The sequence below is a fragment of the Numenius arquata genome, chromosome 3 (genome assembly GCF_964106895.1).
Source record: "Numenius arquata chromosome 3, bNumArq3.hap1.1, whole genome shotgun sequence".
NCBI lineage: Eukaryota > Metazoa > Chordata > Aves > Charadriiformes > Scolopacidae > Numenius > Numenius arquata.
In genome coordinates this window covers 18329670-18348046 of record NC_133578.1, presented here as the reverse complement: position 1 = coordinate 18348046, position 18377 = coordinate 18329670, and the positions used below count along the sequence as shown (strand labels likewise).

Sequence of the window (18377 nt, the reverse complement as noted above, 5' to 3'; positions counted from 1 at the left end):
CGTGGCTAGCCTCCAGGGAGGCTGCGATTGGCGCGGCGCTCGGCCGTCGCCCCCCGGGGGCGTGTGCCCGACGTAGTTGGGGGGGGTGGGGGAAAGAAACCCGCGTCTCTGATTGGCCGCTGCGCAGGTGGGGCGTGGTGCAGCGGCAGGGGCCCGGGCGCCATTGGCGGGGAGGCGGCGGTGGGCGGGGCAGGCGGCGCGGCGGGGCGCGGGTTGGCGGCGGCGGCGGGGGCGCGGCCGGCGGGTGCGCCATGGTGCGGCCGTGAGCGGAGCATGGGGCGGCGGCTCCTCCGGGCGCTCCTCTGCCTCCTCCTCCTGGCCGGCCGCGGGCTGCTGCGGGACGGCGGCGCCTCTGCTACCGCCACCGCCGCGCACGGTGAGAGCGGGGGCCCCAGGCAGGGCGGCGCCCTGGGGACTGGGGAGGGGAGGGGAGCGGAGCGGAGCGGAGCGGTGGGGCAGGGCAGGGGGCTCCGCGGCCGGTGTTGTCGCCGCTGCGCGCTGTGACAGCATCCACGCCTGGCCCCCGGTGGGGAGCGGGAGAGGGCAGCCCGGTACCGGCACGGTGGGTGCGTCACTGGTACCGGGGCCGCCTCTCTTTTGGGGCTGCCTCCGGGGCACCCCGCCGGCTGGAGAGTTGCTGCCGCCCCCGGGACCGGTGGGACGGGACGAGAGCGACGCGGTGCTCGCTCAGAGACCTCCGCCTGGGGCAAAGTCAGTGCCAGGGGCTGCCGTGGGGACGGGGAGCCCGGGACAGTGGCCCTGAGTGGCGGCTCCCTCCGGGACCCCAGCGCCCTTTAGCCGTCCTCCGCCGGTAAGCGCGGCCCAGCCCGGGACGCGAGGGCGGGCCAGTGCACCTGGTCTCCTCCAGCTCAGTCCCTGCGGCCCCTGCCTGGGGTTTTCGGGGACCTGGGTGCTGCTGCCACCCCGCACGGCACGGCCCCGGTGGCCGCTGACTCACTACCGGGTACCTGGGGCCGCTGCGTCCCTCGTCCTCCGGCGGGCCCAGGAGAGCCGGGACGGGTCCGGCAGCAGGCGGGGACGCTACTGGAGAGGCGGCGGCCGAGCCCCGTCCTGCCCAGGGGAGCCTCCCGGGGCCGGGGCCGCCGCCCCTCCTGGCGGAGCGGAGCGTCCCAGCGGGAGGCGGCTGCGCCGCTTCAGCACCGCGGACAGCGCCCGCCCGCTCCCGCCGCCCCGGCCCGGCCCCCCCCGCCGCTCCGCTCCCACCGCCCCGGCCCGGCCCCCCCCGCCGCTCCGCTCCCACCGCCCCCGGGGCTCGCCCCGCGGCAGCGGGGTCCCGTGCCCCTCATCTATGTTGGCCCCCGCCCCGCGGGGAGCGGACCCGTGGGTACCCGGGTTTCGGGGACCCCCGTTCCCACTTGCCCCCTTCTCCCGCGGCGGGCTCGGCGGGCCCCTCCCTCCCCTCCCCCCGGTTGTTTTCTCGTTCCTTCCTCGCCATCCGGGGCTGAGTCATCGCCTGCTGCCGTCTCGCTGCTGACGGTCTTGGACCGAGACGGGAGGGGGGGAGAGGAAGGGGGAAGCCACCCCCTGCCCAAGTGCTGCCCCCCGAAGGGGGTGGAGAGACATCCCCACTCCCCTGCTGCATGCGTGCTTTGGGGTCCCCCCTCACAGGGAGAGTGGGTGTCACAGGATACAGGGCTGCGTCTGCACCTCGTAGTGCCACATGTGGGTGGGCAACAGACAGGGTCTTGCAGTTCTCTGTCCCCTCAGCCTTCCCTTTCTGACAGCCAGCACCCCAAAAAGCTCCAGGCCTCCCCCTGCTGCGCAAATCCAGGGGCAGGCTCAGTACACAGCCCCCATCTTGGCTTTGAGGCAAGGGGAAAGCTGGCACCGAGGCTCTGCCCTGGGATACCAGGCTCTACCCCTCTCCCACCTTCACAATATTGCACCCCCGTGGCACTTTCCTGGAGAGTGGGAGTCCCCGAGCAGCTGGTGATAAGAAAACCCCGTGGGAGCCCCCTTTGGGTGCTGTGCTGACTGGCCTCTGTCTGTCTGTCCCAGGCTGCCTGTTTGACCGGAGGCTGTGCTCCCCCCAGGAGGTGTGTGTGCAGGGTAAGTGGTTAGCGGGGCTGCAGGGACACCATATTCCTTCCCGAGGGGACACAGAGAATGCAGGGCTACCTTACAGGGGAACTTACAGGGGTGCGGGGGGGATGGGGCTGTGCCTGGAGACCCTCACCACCAGGCATTCATGCCTCCAGCCCCACTGCCTCCTCCTCTCTTGCAGATGGGCTGTTTGGGCAGTGCCAGGTGGGCTCCGTGCAGGACAGACCCCACTTCCAGGTCACCTCTCCCGTGCTCCAGCGCCTGCAGGATGTTCTACGGCATCTCATGGCACAAGGTGAAGGGGGGAGCATGGTGGAGGAGGGAGGTGTCAATGCAGCCCAATGAGGAGGGGGTATCAGGTGGTATTGCCTAGTGGCACTCAGGCTGTCTGGGGTCCTGCTGGCCCACGTCATGGCATAAAGGGTCAGGGCACCAGGGTGGCCTCCCGTGTGCCCACCTCATGGTCCCCAGGCCTCCTCTATGACTCACAGCCCCCTTCCATGGCAGGGCTCTCGTGGCAGGATGGCATCACCCAGTATGTGATCTCGCAGGAGATGGAGCGCATCCCCCGCCTCCGCCCGCCGCCCTCGCTGGAGCCGGTGGCCAGGGACAGGTAGGGCAGCACCAGCCACCAGCCTGTGAGCAGAGCCGAGCAGGGCAGTGAGGGCTTTGCCCCCCAGAATGGGGTTTTGGGGGGGACCTCCCCCATACCCAGGTGAGTCACCCCAGCACTGTTTGCCTCCGAGGTTCCTGCCCCTCCGCAGCTCCCCCCGGCGAGCTCCGCTCCCCGCAGACCCCGGCCTGCCCGCGGCTCAGCATCTGGGGCAGCCCCCACCACTGCTGCCCTCCCCCCTGGTGCAACGGTACCTGGAGCAACTCCTGCTGTCCCCCCAGCCCCAGCTGGGCTATGAGGAGTCTCTGCTCAACCCCTACTCCTACCACAAGGTAAGCCATGGGGGTGAGCTCCCTTCTAGATGGAAAGGTAGAGATGGGCAGGGAGCTGCTGCACTCCAGCACTCTCCTTCTGCTGGTTGCTGGGGTGCCCATGGGGTGACAGGGCCCCTGTGGGGTTTGACCATGACGGCTCTGTGTTTTGGTTGCAGTTTGGCTACCAGGACGGTCCTCACCAGCTCCCCAGCAGCTCAGCCAGGCAGAGCCCTGAGACCACCTCACTGCTGGGCCGGGTCCCTGCCCAGGCCCTTTTTGGGGCTGCCCCTGTGCCCTCCTATGGTGGGCAGCCAGGAACGGACGGGGGGCATCTCTTCCAGGACTTGGCCATGCTCTCCCTGCCCAGAGAGAAAGCCAGTCGCCCAGACCCTGCTGGCACCAGGCTCCAGCACAGCTTGCGGCTCCCTGGTGACTACAGGGACATGGAAGAGAGGGAGCAGCCAGTGTCCCTAGCCACCCAGCCGCACCCTACACAGACAGGTACCATGTCCTCTAGCCAGGTACCATCCCTCATCCCCATCCTGTCCCCAGTCACATTCCTTGTGGCCGAGACTCTCCCTCCTCTTTGGCTTCGTGCCTGTGGGCAACGTATCCCCCCAAACCCACCTTCCCTGGCTGCTACATCCCCGGCCCGTGGTTCCCATGTGGATGCAGAGCATCCAACCTGATATTGCGTCCTCTTGTAGATGCTGCCCTGAAGAGATTGGCCTCCCTCCTGGCCAGCTATGGCCTGGGGCTGCCGGAGCTGAGCCCCCAGCAGCTGAGCAGCCTCTCCACCCTCCTCCAGCTGCTCCAGAGCTCTGGTGAGCAGGGCACAGGGACAGGACTGGCAGCGGCAGGTGCCAGCACACCCTGTTTCGGGGTAGGGGGTGTTGCCTCTTGGGTTGGGTACCACAGGGCCTGTTTCCCTCCTTTGCAGGTGTTGCTGGCCCCGAAGTGCCCACAGCAAAACGGGTGGGTTTGCAGCAGGGTGGTGCTGGCCCCGAAGTGCCCACAGCAAAACGGGTGGGTTTGCAGCAGGGTGGTGCTGGAGGAGGTGCCACACCACAGGTGGGATGTGTGTGTGGTGGGGGGGCAACCCCCCAAGAATCTCCTCAGGGGTCCCAGCTCCTCCCTTTCCCTCCCTTCAGGTGACAGAGGGGGACATGCAGCATGGAGAGGAGCCAGTGCCCCCTTCCTCTACAGCGCCGCTCCCCAAAATCCCACCCAGCAGCTCCCCAGGGGATGGGCCAAGGGGAGCATCCTCGCCAGCCCCCCGGGCCGAGCCACAGCGGGGACACGGTGGAGACACACTTGGCCCTGGGAAGCAACTCACAGTGGAGAAGAAGAGCTACACGGAGGCGAAGGATGGCGGGGCACAGCGGGGACACGGTGGAGACACACTTGGCCCTGGGAAGCAACTCACAGTGGAGAAGAAGAGCTACACGGAGGCGAAGGATGGCGGGGCACAGCGGGGCACGAGGCCTCCAGATGAGTACGGCTACATCGTCACGGACCAGAAGTGAGAGCCGTGTGTCGGGCAAGGAGGGGGGGGTGTGTGTGGAGGGGCTGTATACCCCCTTGCTGGCTGTCACGGCTCCATGGGCTTGGCTGAGCCTGCTTGGGTCTCTGGTGGGGTCAGGTCTCCAGTGGGCTCAGCTCCCCCATCCCCTCTCCACCCGCAGCCCTTGTCCCACCCCAAAGCCTTCCTCTTTCAGCCCACACCAAGGCCACAGCTCACTGCTGGGATGGGCTCAACCAAGTGTGTGTGCACAAACGCTTGTGTGTAAGGTGGGGGTGTCATCTCACCCCCATCACCATACATCCCCGTGCTCTTACCTCCTGCCCACCCTGACACCCCTGCAGCCAGCACAGCCCTCCCTGCACGCATGGGACTCCTTGAGCCTGCCTGTCCCCTTTCCCCAGCCACGGGGAGCATGGGCTTGCCCCCACTTGCCCACTCCTTGTCACTGCTGCCCACTCCTCACCCTGCCACTGTCCCCACAGGCCCCTGGGGCTGGCCGCTGGTGTGCGGCTGCTGGAGCTTCTTGCCAAGCATCTCCACCTCTCCACGGCCAGCTTCATCAATATCAGGTGAGGGCAGTGGGGCTGTGGGTTGCTGCTGTCACAGCCCCAGCCATGCACAGCCACCCCGGGTGGGGGGCTGGGAGGGACCAGGCTGTGGTGGGGATGGGGAGGGGGTATGTGCTCCCTGGTCTCACGTTGTGTCCCCCTTCCTGGCAGTGTCGTGGGCCCCGCGCTCACCTTCCGCATCCGGCAGAATCCCCAGAACCTCTCGCTGGCGGACGTGGCCAACCAAGCTGGTGAGTTGGGTAGGGGTCCCCCTGGTTTTGCTCCTCTCTTCTTCCCCTTGAGTTGTGGGGTGCCCCTTCCCAGGGACTGTGAAGAGGGGGCTCCGATCACACATCCCAGTGCCCTTGGCTGAACTGGGGAGCTGGCGTGGGGTGGACAGCTGTCAGGGGTATTCCTTGGCTCTGTCTCTGGGGGAGTCTCTTGGGTGGTGGGGAATCACCCCCTGACCATTTCCTCTCCATCCACAGAGCAAGTGAAGGCAGAGCTGGAGGCAGAGCTGGACTTGAAGATCGTGCAAACAGGAGTGGGAGAGGTAGGAGCAAGGCAGTCCCTCGTCCCTCGGGGCTGGGGTGGCCGGGGTCAGGGTGGTGGGGGTGCTGCCACCGGGCACAAGCTGGGAAACGCACCATGCCCCAACCCTGGGGCACAGGGGTCTTCATGAGCAAAGTGTCCCTGTGGGTCTGTGGGGCAGCTGGGAAGCAGGGGGCTCTGGGCAGTGTTTGGGCTGCTGTTTTGGAGACAGACTTGGTTTATCTGGGACAGGCCAGAGCAGGACTGCTCCAGTGACAGCCCCCCCCCTTTCACCCAGCATCATGATGCTGCCCAGCCACCTGCACCCCCAGGGCGCTTGGCTCTTTCCAAAACAAAAGCTCCACAGGGTTTGAAGGCAGTTTGGTAAGCTCTCCCGGAGGCTTTTCCCCCTCCATCCAAGACTGGGGGGCTGCAGGCTGTACCCCCCCAGGGCTCATCCTCACCCTCGCCTCCTTCCAGCCTGTGTACCCCATCTTAGCTGTGGCCTGGGCACCCCAGCGCCGGGCTGTGCCCAGAGCACCCTAGAGACCACAGCTAGGCAGGCAAAATGCCATCGTGCCCCCAGAGAATGGCAAAGCAGCTGGAGGCAGGGATAGAGCAGGAGCCATCTGCTTGGAGAGGGGCACTCCCTCCCCATGCTCCTCTGGGGACCTCCAGGAACAGTCTCCTGGGAAGGGGAGCAGGCTCTGGAGATAGGGGACTGAGCCTGGCCTCCTGTGTTTGCAGCCAGGGGAGGGGAAGTGGTGCAGCACATCCCCAGCCCAGGGTCCCTGTTTCCCACCTTCCTGCCCTGTGGCCATAGCTGTGGGCAGGGAGGAAGGAAAGGGGGACCTTGGAAGAGGAGGAGTCCATGAAGAAAGGGGTGGCCTGGCCACCGTGGCAACCTGTCTCCATCAGCAACATGTGGAGCGTCACTATGGCAATGCCTTTTGATGTGGCAAGTGTCAGGAGCTGGGAGAGATGGCAGAGATGACGGAGTGGGAGCTCAGAGGACGCTGAGGCAGCTTTGCAAGTCCTCTTCTCCCCAGTCCAGATCAGCTTGTACTTTTCCTTCATTCCCCTCCCTGGGCTCTGAACTCAGTGGGACCGGTGAAGATTTGCGGAAGGAGGGATGTAGAGAGGCAGGGGGACAGCAGGACCCAGGGCAGCCCTTGGGGAAATGGGTCCCTTCTGTCCCCCCAGCCCTGCTGGTCTCTCCAGACCTTCTGGCACCTCCAGGGGCTGCAGGGCTGCTCCTCCTTGGGTGTCCCGGGGAGGTGCTGGCCCTGGTGGGTACTCCTGGCTGCTGGGCTGGGCTGGCCAAGCCCCGGCAGTGGTCAGACTGGTCCCCAGGTGCTGGGGCTGGTGAGGCTGGGGGGCAGGCTGCAGCGGGGATCCCTGGGGTGGGGGCATCCCCAGGCAATGATGATGATGTAGGTGATGATGACGCAGTGTTCCCTCGGTAACCTCATCAGGCTCGCGGCCAATGGGAGGCTGTAGCAATGAGGTAATGCTGGGCTCTGATGCCTCATTGGGCACAGGGTATTTGGTGGCCGTGCTGCCCCAGCATCCCTGTGCTGCCCCAGGACCTGGCTGGCGGTAGGCAACATCCTGACCACCAGCGGCTCTGGGACAAGGCCCTTCGGGGTCTCTAACTTGGGGAGGAGGGGGGTGTGTGTATCTCATCCAGCAAGGGCTCAGTACCATCCTGTCCCAGCATGGGACTGGCACGGATTGGGCTGTCCCCCTGCAGCCACAGGGAAGGAGCCCTGGAGGCAACTGCCTTCAAGGTGGTAGGGGCTGCTCTGTGTCCTGGCTGAGGATAGCAATGGGGAGGATCTGTCCCCCAGCCACCACAGCTGGGAGATGGAACCAGCCTTCTGGCAGTGCTGGCACATCCCCTTGAGTCCTGCTGTGGAGCAGTGGCTGCAGGGGGGACACAGCCCCATTTGGGGAAGTTTCCTGGGAGCAGCAATTGTTGCAGTGGCCCAATCTTTGCCACTAACCCCTTGGGCTGAATCTGCCCCATGTTGACCTGGCAGGAGCTCATTGAACTTGGGCTCTGAGGGGCTACTGCCAGCCCTGGAGGGGGACAGCCTGGGCTAGGGGTGCCCCAGCGAGCAGCTTTGGGTGCTGGGAGCAGGGGGCCAGCAGGTCGCTGCCCCCCCCCCCCCCCCCCCCCCATAGCCCCAGGGACACCAGTGTGAGCAACATCCCATGTTACATGCAGGTGGGATGTCCAGTCACCCCAGTGACACCAGCTCTGCCCCAGCTGAGGGTGCTGAGAGAATCAGCCCAGCCCTGAGTTTCCTTGCTCTGCTTTAGCCCCCAACAACCCCAAATGTGGTGCGGAATGGGGTCTCTGTGCCCCCCCAGCCCCATGCAGATGCCCACTGCTAACATTTGCTTGGCTTTGCCCCCAGAGAAATGAGGCTGCTGCCTACTCACGCCCATCCCGCTTTGGGGACGGCTTCCACTCGGTGCTGCTGACCTTCATCACGCTGGCCTGCGTGGCGGGCATTGCTATCGCGGCTGCCGCAGCCTTCTGCCTCCGGCGCCATGCCAAGCAGCGAGAGAAGGAGCGCCTGGCTGCTCTGGGCCCTGAGGGTGCTGCCGACACCACCTTTGAGTACCAGGTAGGGCCCCGTGGGACACAGGATCCCAGGGGATGTGGCACCACCACATCAGCATCACTCGGGGCACTCGGGGCTGCCCCTGGCAGTGCTACTGCCATGGCACAGTGCTCTTGCTGGGCTCCCCCAGGAGCTGTGCCGCCAGCACATGGCTGCCAAGTCGCTCTTCGGCCGCTCTGAGGCACCGGCGGCGCCGGCGGAGACCTCACGAGTCAGCAGCGTCTCGTCTCAGTTCAGCGACGCCCCACAGCCCAGTCCCAGCTCCCACAGCAGCACACCCTCCTGGTGCGAGGAGCCCGTCCAGTCCAACATGGACATCTCCACTGGACACATGATCCTGGTGAGCTAGCCTGGCGGAGTAGTAGGCCCCCTCCCCAGCCCCCCATGTATCCCCACAGCCACCAGGCTGACCCTCACCTCTCTGCCCCAGGCCTACATGGAGGACCACCTCCGCAACCGGGACCGGCTGGCCAAGGAGTGGCAGGCTCTCTGCGCCTACCAAGCTGAGCCCAGCGTCTGCTCTGTTGCCCAGAGCGAAGCCAACCTGAAGAAGAACCGCAACCCTGACTACGTGCCCTGTGAGCATCCCAGCCCCTGGGGCATGGGGATGCTTGGGGCCAAGGCAGGCTGCAGCACAGCTTTGCCCCCAGCTTCCCTGGGTGCTCACCATCTCCCCTGGTCTCCCTTTCCCCAGATGACCACGTGCGGATCAAGCTGAAAGCCGAGAGCAACCCATCCCGCAGTGACTTCATCAATGCCAGTCCGATCGTGAGTGATCACCGGGGGCTCCTGCCCTGCCACCCTGCTCCATGATGGGCTCAGCCCAGGCGAGGCTCCTACTCTGAGATGGAGCCAGACTGAGCTCACATCCCTGTGGGCTACAGATGTGAGCAATGTGCTTGCCCCCATTGCTCAGACGTGGTTAAAATCCATGTCCCTCCTGGCTGTGGCACCCAAAGTCCCCTCCCCAGCCCTCCCATCACCCCTGGAGTATCCCCTGGCTCCTCTCGGTGTCACTGACCCCTGGCCTGAGACCACACAGTCTGACACCCCCTTTCCCCCTCCAGATCGAGCACGACCCACGGATGCCAGCGTACATCGCCACACAGGGGCCACTGTCCCACACCATCGCTGACTTCTGGCAGGTGAGCGTCACCCGGCTGTGCCAGCGTGTCAGGGTCCCATTGGATGCTGCTCAGCAGATGGGGCACAGCACCCTCTGGCCTGGGCTGTCACCCAGCAGTGACACCCACCACGCCTTGCCCGCAGATGGTGTGGGAGCATGGCTGCACTGTCATCGTCATGCTGAGCCCACTGGCCGAGGACAGCGTCAAGCAGTGTGACCGCTACTGGCCGGATGAAGGCTCCTCTCTCTACCACATCTACGAGGCAAGTGTGGCTGGTAGCCCAGGGCAAGGAGCATCCTCTAGCCCCTGTACCATGGGGGGGTACCTCTTGCCCACCAGCTGCCTCTCTCGGGCAGGTGAACCTGGTGTCGGAGCACATTTGGTGTGAGGATTTCCTGGTGCGCAGCTTCTACCTGAAGAACGTGCAGTCGCAGGAGACCCGCACCCTGACACAGTTCCACTTCCTCAGCTGGCCGGCTGAGGGCATCCCGGCCACCACTCGGCCCCTCCTGGACTTCCGCAGGTGAGTGCCCACCCAGTGCCGTGCCAACCCCTGGGAGCCAGCATCGGCCTCAGCCACAGGGGACTGATGGGCGAGGACATTGGTGCTGGTGTGATGAGGGTCAAGGCTGTGGCATGGACTGGCTGGGGGGGAAGGTGGGGCTGCTGTGCATGGGGAGGAGCAGAAGAACCAGGCTCTGGCCAGCTTGGGATGAGGCTGGGCAGAACTTGATGGGCAAGAAGCCTCCAGCTGAGGTTGCCAGGGCCTTCCAGCCTTTGTGGGGAGGGTGGGAAAGTGCTTTTCTGAGGAGCTGGGATGGGGGATGGCATTACCTGGCACCCTCCCCAGCCATGGGGGCAAGAAGAAACCCTGCAGCCAGCCTTGAAGAGTGGTGGCCCATTGCTCTCCATGCCCTACAGCCAGCAGTGGGTCCCCAGATAGCCTGGGGAGGGGGCTGGGGTGGCCAGGACTGCTCCCAGGAGGTTTGCAGGCAGTACCTGCTGGGCTTTGGGGGGTCCCTGCGTGGTGGTGGGCTCCTGCCAGGGGCTGGCTGGTCCCTGTCCCCAGGCCGTGTGGGGCCAGGGACCCTGCTTAGGCACGTCGCCCTCCTCTCCGTCCCGCTCATGCTCTCTCTGTCTCTCTGTCTGTCTCTGTCTCTCTCTCGCAGCTGCCGGCGTCATTTTTGTGATTTGCAGCTAGTAATCTGGCTCCAGTTGCATAGTCACAAAAGTGATCGTTGGCAGCCGTGCCTGCTGCATGGAGCATGCCGGGAGCCCCGCCGGCAACCTGGCCCCCAGCTTCGCCCCCCACCGGACCAGACCTGCTCCCTCGGGGGTCCTGCCGCTGCTCCCCTCCTTAGGCTGGGGACCCAGGGAACCAGGCTCCTCTCCCGGCCTCTTTCCACCCGTGGTCCCTGTCCCTTACCTAGCACCACTGGGAAGCCATGTGCTGGACCCCCAGGGCCACATCTTGGGGTGCTCGTTGCCCTCCCCCCCCCCAGCTCGGAACAGTAAGGGGCACCCAGCGCAGCCTTGTCCCCAGTAAGGCAGGGCACTGACCTTGTCCCTCTGTGTCCTTGCAGGAAAGTGAACAAGTGCTACCGGGGTCGCTCCTGCCCTATTATCGTGCACTGCAGGTATTGCTGGGGCTGGAGGTGGGGGGGAACAGGCTGGGGGGGTGTAGGCTGTGCAAGGCTGGGACCTGCTGTCCAGGACCAGCCCCAGTCCCTGGTGCAAGCATGGGTATCTTGCAGTGACGGTGCAGGCAGGACCGGGACATACATCCTCGTCGACATGGTCCTGAACCGAATGGCCAAAGGTAGGCATGGGCCAGCACTGGGCAGGGGCTGCAGGGTGGTGGGTCTAGCCCGTTTCCCCCCTCCTCCCTAGCACCTTTCTCCCCCTCTGCCCCAGGGGTGAAGGAGATAGACATAGCTGCTACACTGGAGCACATCCGAGACCAGCGGCCCGGCATGGTGCAGACCAAGGTAACCCCCAAACTGGGGATCCCCTCCCTCCCTAAGCGCACACAGTCCCCAAGGCCAGGCTGGCAGGGACCCTTATGGCCCCCTTCTCTGCTCCCCCAGGACCAGTTTGAGTTCGCGCTGACAGCTGTGGCCGAGGAAGTGAATGCCATCCTGAAGGCACTGCCGCAGTGATGGCGAGGAGCCCTCCCCTCTCATCTCCCCACATCCACCCCCAGCTTCTTGCGCTCTCCTTGCCCTGCCTGTGGGGCTGCTCTCCCTGTAAAACGCTGTCTGTGCTGCTGGCTCTGTTTTTTCCCCCTCTCCAGCTCCCCCTGCCCCCCTCTCCCCAGGGATAAATGCCTCAGCCCCTCTGAGTGCAGGGCACAGAGACCCACCGCACCTGCAGCCACTGCAGAGGGTACTGGGCTTGTGTCCCCCATCCCCTGCAGAAGAGGGGGATGAGGTGATGGTGCTGGGAGTTGCCTGTGGGGACCCCCCAGCTGCTCTCTTGCACCCCACCTCTCTGTCCTGCATCAGTCCCCTCCTTCTCTGTACCAGAGTAGGGGGCAGGAGCAGGCATGGGTGCCCCACAGAGGGGGAGCACTGGGTGCAGGGGGGGCTGGCCTAGCCACCAGGTCCCCTCTGTGTGCTCCCCGCCTCGTCACTCGAGCAGAAGAGAAATTTCTAGAGAAATATAATTTTGTATCTTGATGTGAATAAAGTTCTCGTGTCACGTTCGTGCAGCTGCAGCCACGTCTGGCCTCTGCCTGTGTGTGTACAGGGGGAGCATAGGGACCACCCCCCCTCCATCCCTGCAGGAGCACAGCCTGCACCCCACAACCGCCAGACCACTGAGTGCAGCTGGGCCTAGATCCCCTCTGCTGCCTGCAGGCAAAGATGGGGGGCACCCTGTAGCCCCCCAGCCCAGAGACACTCTGCAGGCAGCAGCTACTGCAAACAGGTTTATTGATGGCTGTCGGCAGAAAGGGGTCAGGGAGGGGGGACTGCAGCGAGGAGGCGGGGGGACAGAGCCTGGCCCCACTGGCTGAGCCCAGCCATGCTGCCCCTCGCTGCCTGCCACCAGCACCCCCCAGCAGCCTAATCTACAGCAACCCCCCTCCATCACCACCCTTCCCACCACCTCGTGGTGCCTGGGGCATCTCACCCCACCCCAGGTATTGCTTGGCTGTAAGCCCTGTTGTGCCCACCCCACCCCAACCACGTCCCACGGAGCCAGAGGGTGCTGGGGGAAGGGGGTGGCAGGGGGTGGCCGTGCAGGGACAAAGCGGAGTCCTGGCTGGGAGAGCCTCCGTGGGCGAGCGGGCGTGCGTGGTCCCCGGGCGCAGTGGCCTCAGAACACACCTGGGGAGACAAGCGGAGGGGGGGACACAACAGCACCCATGAATCCCTCCTCGGCCCAGGGCTGGAGAGGCAGGAAGGGAGGGAGGAAGGTCCCAGGAGGAGGAGAGCCAAGGCAGGACCACAGGCAATAGCGAAGGTGGGAATGCCTGTGAGCATCACTGAGAGTCACTACTGCTGCGGGAAGCAGGGAGGGACAGTGTCCGCAGGCCAAGGCGGGGTCGGGGGTGGGGGTGACAGTGCCCTGCAGAGTGTACAAGGCATGGGGAAGGGGGTGACCAGGCAGGGTCTGCGATAGGGAAGGACAGAGGAGGAGGAGGGGGTACAGGCAGGAGCGACAGCATCCAGAGGGGAGAGACAGACACAAGGCACCGAGCAGAGCCCACGCGCGCACCCCTCCTTGCAAGGAGGGAGAGCCCGACCCAGCATTCCCCAGCCCAGGCAGGGGCAGGCAGCAGCCGGGGGGGCACCGGCTGGAGCCCCTGCCCGTCTGCTGGGCAGGCAGGGAGAGCGGAGCAGGCAGAGCTGGGTCACGCCTGCCCGCAAGCTCCCCACGCTTCCAGGAGCCAGGGTGGGAAGCTGCCCCTCTTCCCGGGACCCCACCGAGGACCCCTTTTCCAGCCACAAACCCCAACTCTGGCAGCAACCCCCACCTCGGGGTGCCACCAGCCACCCACCCACCTGAGCAGCAGCAAGGAGGTAGGGCAGGAGAGACCCCCTCCCTTGACTAGGGAGGCAGGGGCCCCAGGCAGCGAGCCCCTAGCCCCCCTTTTCTCTCCCTGCCCCACATCAGGGCGGGCACAACCCCAGCCCCAAGCTCAGAGAAGGGGGCAGTGCCACTGCTTTGATTTGGGGGCAGGTTCATGCCCCACTGTGACAGGGCTGCTGGCCCCCAGCGGCTCCGAGCTCCCCCGGGGACTGCGGGCTCTGCGGGTAGAGGACGGGGTGCTGGGGCTGCCCCCCGGTGCCGGCGGGGCACTGGGGCCATGCCCACCTGCTTGGTGGTGCCCCGCGGCCTCCATCTCGGAGAGACTGTAGGCCATGGCCAGCTGCAAGTCCTCATCCTCGTCCTCGCTGTCCGTGTAGAGGCAGACGGGTGAGGAGCTCGGGGGCCGGTGCGGGGTGGTTGGCGGGGGCGAGGGGCGCCGTGGGCTGGGGAAGGCTTGCTGCTCCCGCCGGCTCAGCTCCAGCCCCAGCGCCATGTCGTCGGGAACACCTGCAGGGACATGGGCAGGGGAGGGGAGTCATGTCCACTCCAGCTCCCCAGAGCTGGCACGGGGCCCCAACAACTCTTGCCCACCCCACCAATCCCCCACGGCAGAGCCCCAAACCAGGGCTGACCAGAGCTCAGCCCAAAACCAAGCCCGGGTGCAGCATCCCCCGGCCACCCCAAAGGAGGAGAGGGGTCCCCAGAGAAGAAGAAGGGTCCCTGAAGGGAAAGGGAGCCGGAAGGTGGCACTGCCAGTCCCCAGCAAGTCCGTTTGCAGTGCTACATCTCACCATCAATGTGGATTGACTTCAGCTCCCCGTCCTCCTCCACTTCCACCCGCTCCCGCCCATTCTCGATAATCCTGCAGACAGACAAACAGATGGGTGGTCAAGGGCCAGGCAGCAGAGCATCGCAGTGGCAAGCTGCAGGGTCCGAGACCCGCCCATGAGGGGGGTCCCTGGGGGTGAGGTGGGCCAGCACTGCCCTCACCGCTTGGTGGTGATGCGCTTGCCGTTAACGAAGGTGGTGGAGGTGGAGACGGAGCGGAAGCCCAGCCCTGCGTCGGCGCCGGAGCTGAAGGACGAAGCGAAGAAATCTGGAGAAGGAAGCGACACGGTCGGTGCCAGGATGGGGGACACGAGGAAGGCAGGGGACAGACCCTGCACAGGGGCATGCGGTGTCTCCCTACCTGAGGATCCTGGGAAGGGGGAAAAGAAGTGGCCTCCCCTGTGGTGCCGTGGACCAGGTCCTCGCAACTCAGAGAAGGGCAGCATCTCATCTGGAAGGCAGAGCCACCCCCCATCAGCATTGCCCCTGTGGCTTGGCAAGCCAGAAGCAGGGCACTGCCATGGGGACTCCCCACTGGGGACAGCCATGCGCTCTGTCCCCAAGTCCAGCAGCTGCCCCAGGGCCAGAGAGGTGCCCAAGAGCTGGCCCCCAGCCCCCCCGCTGCCATGCACGCACCAAAGAAGTCGGCGAAGGGGTCTCGCCCGCCAAAGAACTCCCGGAAGACGTCGTGAGCACTGCGGAAGGTGAAGGTGAATTCAGGCGCCCCAGCATCGGCCCTGGAACCCCCCGGTCCTGCAGGAGGGAAGAGTGTCGGAGTTAAGCAGAGCCCGGGGTGGGAACCCCCCGAAGGGTGGGGAGCCCTGGGGGACGCAAACCCACACCACGTCTTCAGATGGGGCCGTATGCAGAGCACTAACCCCGCCATGGGCACTAATGCCCACTCACCTGCCCCCATGAGTCCATCCTTGCCGTAACGGTCGTAGACATCACGTTTCTGCTCTGCAAGAAGAGAGGGGGCTGTGGGGAAGCTGGCTGCCAGGCATGGGACGGGAGCACCGACACTTCCCCTGGCCAAGGGAGGTGCAGAACAGCAGGGAGCAAGAGGAGGGGGGTGGCACAAGCCCCCACTGCAACGGCACCGATCCCAAACCCAAATCAGGTCACCAGGCGAAGATGTGCAAGCCTCAGCCCCACTGGGGAGACCTCACTCTGGAGGCCAGCACCCCAGCATCTCTCCCAAAAGCCGTTTCAGGGGATGCATGGGGAGGTAACCAAGCCCCACAAGCTGGGTGGTAAAGCTGGAGAGACCCACTACCTCCTGGGGACAACCAGGAATGCCACCTGGGTGAGCCCAGCAGCAGAACACCCCAGGGTGAGCAGCCCCAAGGGGTGTGGGGGGGGGGCTGACACGAGACAGCACGGTGGCCTCTTACTGTCCGACAGCACTTCATACGCCTCGGCGATCTCCTTGAACCTCTGCTCGGCGTACTCCTTGTTGTCTGGGTTTTTATCCGGGTGCCATTTCAGCGCGGCCTTCCTGTACCTGCACAGATGGGCAGCGATGGGCATGCAGCAGTCCTTGGGCGGCGGGGGCTCCTGGGCCAGCAACCCGCTTCTGAGCACGTATCTCTGACCCCGTGGGCAGGGGCACCCCAAGGCCGCTTCACCCAGTACCCTACAGCCTCAGGCATCAAACGGGAGCTTCCTGGGCTAGTTCTGCCTCCCAAGCAAATATTTGCGGCATGACCCCAGCGGTGCAGCCTGTGTGCTACAGATGATGCTCACAGGTTTGTTCCGGAGCCTTCTCGGGCTCCACTGTTGGCATGCATTGACCAGGGGTCGCTTGGAGGCTGCTGGGGCCAGGTGAGCACAAACAGCCCTTTCCTCCCACCTGCAGCTAGTTGGGCTTAACCCAGGCTGCCCAGCTGCTCTCACCCACTCTTAGGAAGCTCCTCCAGCAGGGACCTCTGTCCCCTGCCCATGCCCCCCCCAGGCAAGCCACCAGTCTGCACTTATTCCCTCCAGGTGATGCCTTACCCAAGGGAGAGCAGCAAGACCTCAGCAGGGTGCCAGGTGGGAGCTGTGGGAGGCTCTGCTGCCCCAAGACACCCCTGCAGTGCCTGGGGCACAGCATGGGACCTCCCAACGTGGCCCATGTCCCTGCCAGGGGACACGCTGCTCCTCACCCCGTGACCTGCAGTCCCCCTAACCCTGACACCAGCAGAACCCCCGCGCCCCAGCCCTCTGCCATCCCCACACCCTCCAGCAGAGAGAGGGGACGCCTCCAAAGACCAGTGGGACCAATCTCCCGCGTCCATCCCCAGCCCCGGGCTGAGAGTGGGGACAAAGGGACCAAACCCCACCAAGAGATGCCTTTGTGCAGCAGCAAAGCCCAGCCCTGCTCTGGCATCTGCACAAAGGAAACAAAGGCTGGATTGTCACCTCTGGAGCTGGGCCCTGTCCCCACCGGCCCCCGCAGGGAGCCCCCCGCCTTGTTGGCGCCGGGGGTGGAGGGTGCTGGTGGTGGCTTGGGCAGGGGCACGCCTGTCACGCACTTACGCCTTCTTGATGTCCTCGGCGGTGGCATTGCGGCTCACCCCCAGCGCTTCGTAGTAGTCCACCATGACGTGCGGCTGTCCCGTGGCGTCACTGCGGGGGGGTGAAAGGCAATGTCAGGGGGTCTGCAGGCACAGCCTGGAAGTGCCGGGTGTGAGAGAGCACGGGTGGACTGCTCTGCCCTCCCCAGGCTCCCCGGTCACCCTACAGGTCCCCCCAAGAGCAGCTCAGCAGCAACCCCCCTACACCCCAGCAGCCTGCCTGCACCTGGATGCACGCACAGCCCGAGCCGGAGACTGTCACGCCACCATCCCATCTGTGTCACCCCAACTTACCCAAGCAAGGGGACAGGGACTGTCGCTGGTGGCCCTGCTGTCTGCCCCGCTCCTTCCCCACAGCTGCCCCAGCTCCCCTCCCGTTCCCCCCCCGAGGGGGGTGAGAGGGAGCAGCCCGCTAAGGTGCTTAGCGGCTGGAGCGGATTAAGGGCTCAGCGGGGACCCTCCCCGTCCCCGGGCACCCCGGGCCACTTCAACCGGCCGACCCTCTCCGGATCGAGGATGGGAGAGGGATGCGGCCGCTCCAGCCCAACCCCCCGTCCCCGGGGTGCCGACACCGACACCACCACCACCACCCCCCCCGCCGGTACTCGCCCCCCGCCCGCGCTGCCCGGGCCCATCAGCTGACAGGGAGGGCGGCGCTGGCACCAGTACGGCACTGGGAGCGCGGCGGGGCGGCGGCGCCGCCGGGGACCGCCCCCCCCGGTCCGGCTGTAAACACGGCGTTCCCGGGGCTGCCCGGCCCGCCACCGCGCGGCTGCTGGAAGTTTCCGTGCCCCCCCTCCTCCGTCCTCCACCCCACCCCCCCCACTCCGTGTAGCCCTGGGCTGCGACCAGCCGATCTTAGGCCACCGGGAGGGACGGGGGCGACAGCACGGGAAGGGACGGCACCGGACCGGCCCCGCTCCCCCCGTGCGCCGCTCCCCCCGGTGCGCCACGCTCTCCCGGTTCCCCCCCGCTCTCCCCTCACGCCCTCCCCCCCGCCTCCCCAGTCCGTGGCCCACCTGAGTGCCGCAGCCGAGCCCTCCCCGCCCGCCCCGGGCCGCCCGCGGCCGGTGTCGCGCGTCCCCCCCCCGCCCGGGCCGCCGCGGGGCCTGGAGGGAGGCGGGACCCGCTGGGCCGACGAGCGGCGGCTGCAGCCAACCGCGGCGCGGCCTCCCCGTGACGTCACGCGCTCGACTTGCAGGCGGGTGAGGTCATAGCGGGGAGGGGGCGCGCGCTTGAGCGCCGAGAGGGGCTTTGCCGCTGCTCGGTTCCCTTCCCGGTCCCCGTCCCCAGCCCTCGTCCCCGTCCCCCTTCCCCGCCGCCTTCCCGGTCCCCGTCCCCGCAGCCCCGCTCTGGCTGTCCCCGCTCTCCGGGGCTGTGTGTGCCCGGGGGCAGTACCGGCAACGGGGGTGCCGTCGGGGCGGCGGGGGAAGCACCGATCTCGGTCGCTTGGCCCCCAGCGGCGCAGCCAGAGCTGCGAGCACACAGGGGCACGGCCACCCGCCCACCCCCCGCCCCGGGGTAGCCCCCGGGCTCCGGCTTGCCCCTGGCCTCCTGCCGAGTCAGCTGCCCGGTCGCTCCCTACCGGAAAGGCCAGCGGG

General features: G+C 66.2%; 2 protein-coding genes across 3 annotated transcripts; one reads left to right on the top strand and one right to left on the bottom strand.

The window, feature by feature from the left end:
* The first annotated feature begins 273 nt into the window (after positions 1–273).
* On the top strand, positions 274–12070 carry PTPRN (protein tyrosine phosphatase receptor type N). The gene is made up of 24 exons (XM_074145928.1): positions 274–376; positions 2020–2070; positions 2246–2359; positions 2572–2677; positions 2811–3009; positions 3168–3492; positions 3699–3815; positions 3932–3999; positions 4143–4367; positions 4449–4513; positions 4999–5085; positions 5236–5315; positions 5553–5617; positions 8019–8231; positions 8359–8568; positions 8659–8806; positions 8923–8996; positions 9296–9373; positions 9498–9617; positions 9712–9878; positions 10939–10992; positions 11110–11174; positions 11270–11343; positions 11443–12070. Exons 1-24 carry the CDS (start codon positions 274–276, stop codon positions 11512–11514), a joined length of 2880 nt encoding a protein of 959 aa, XP_074002029.1. The 3' UTR covers positions 11515–12070.
* On the bottom strand, positions 12001–17858 carry DNAJB2 (DnaJ heat shock protein family (Hsp40) member B2). 2 transcript variants are annotated; one of them, XM_074145929.1, is made up of 10 exons: positions 17796–17858; positions 16739–16828; positions 15613–15722; positions 15125–15178; positions 14855–14971; positions 14580–14669; positions 14381–14486; positions 14182–14252; positions 13676–13897; positions 12001–12684 (listed from the first exon to the last, which is right to left on the bottom strand). In XM_074145929.1, exons 2-10 carry the CDS (start codon positions 16801–16803, stop codon positions 12674–12676), a joined length of 846 nt encoding a protein of 281 aa, XP_074002030.1. In that variant the 5' UTR covers positions 16804–16828; positions 17796–17858; the 3' UTR covers positions 12001–12673. The 2 variants fall into 2 exon arrangements, with proteins under 2 accessions (XP_074002030.1, XP_074002031.1); XM_074145930.1 differs by lacking the exons at positions 12001–12684; positions 17796–17858 and having other exon boundaries at positions 13500–13897; positions 16739–16812.
* Positions 17859–18377: the final 519 nt, after the last annotated feature.

Bases quoted from the DNA above. Each gene is read 5' to 3' on its own strand.
- PTPRN (XM_074145928.1), top strand. From the start codon at position 274: ATGGGGCGGCGGCTCCTCCGGGCGCTCCTCTGCCTCCTCCTCCTGGCC. The intron at 2,678-2,810 runs GTAGGGCAGCAC...TTTGCCTCCGAG, and splicing joins GAGCCGGTGGCCAGGGACAG to GTTCCTGCCCCTCCGCAGCT. The intron at 5,086-5,235 runs GTGAGGGCAGTG...CCTTCCTGGCAG, and splicing joins GCCAGCTTCATCAATATCAG to TGTCGTGGGCCCCGCGCTCA.
- DNAJB2 (XM_074145930.1), bottom strand. From the start codon at position 16,803: ATGGTGGACTACTACGAAGCGCTGGGGGTGAGCCGCAATGCCACCGCC. The intron at 14,487-14,579 runs GTAGGGAGACAC...TTCCTTCTCCAG, and splicing joins CCCCTTCCCAGGATCCTCAG to ATTTCTTCGCTTCGTCCTTC. The intron at 13,898-14,181 runs GTGAGATGTAGC...ATGTCCCTGCAG, and splicing joins GAAGTCAATCCACATTGATG to GTGTTCCCGACGACATGGCG.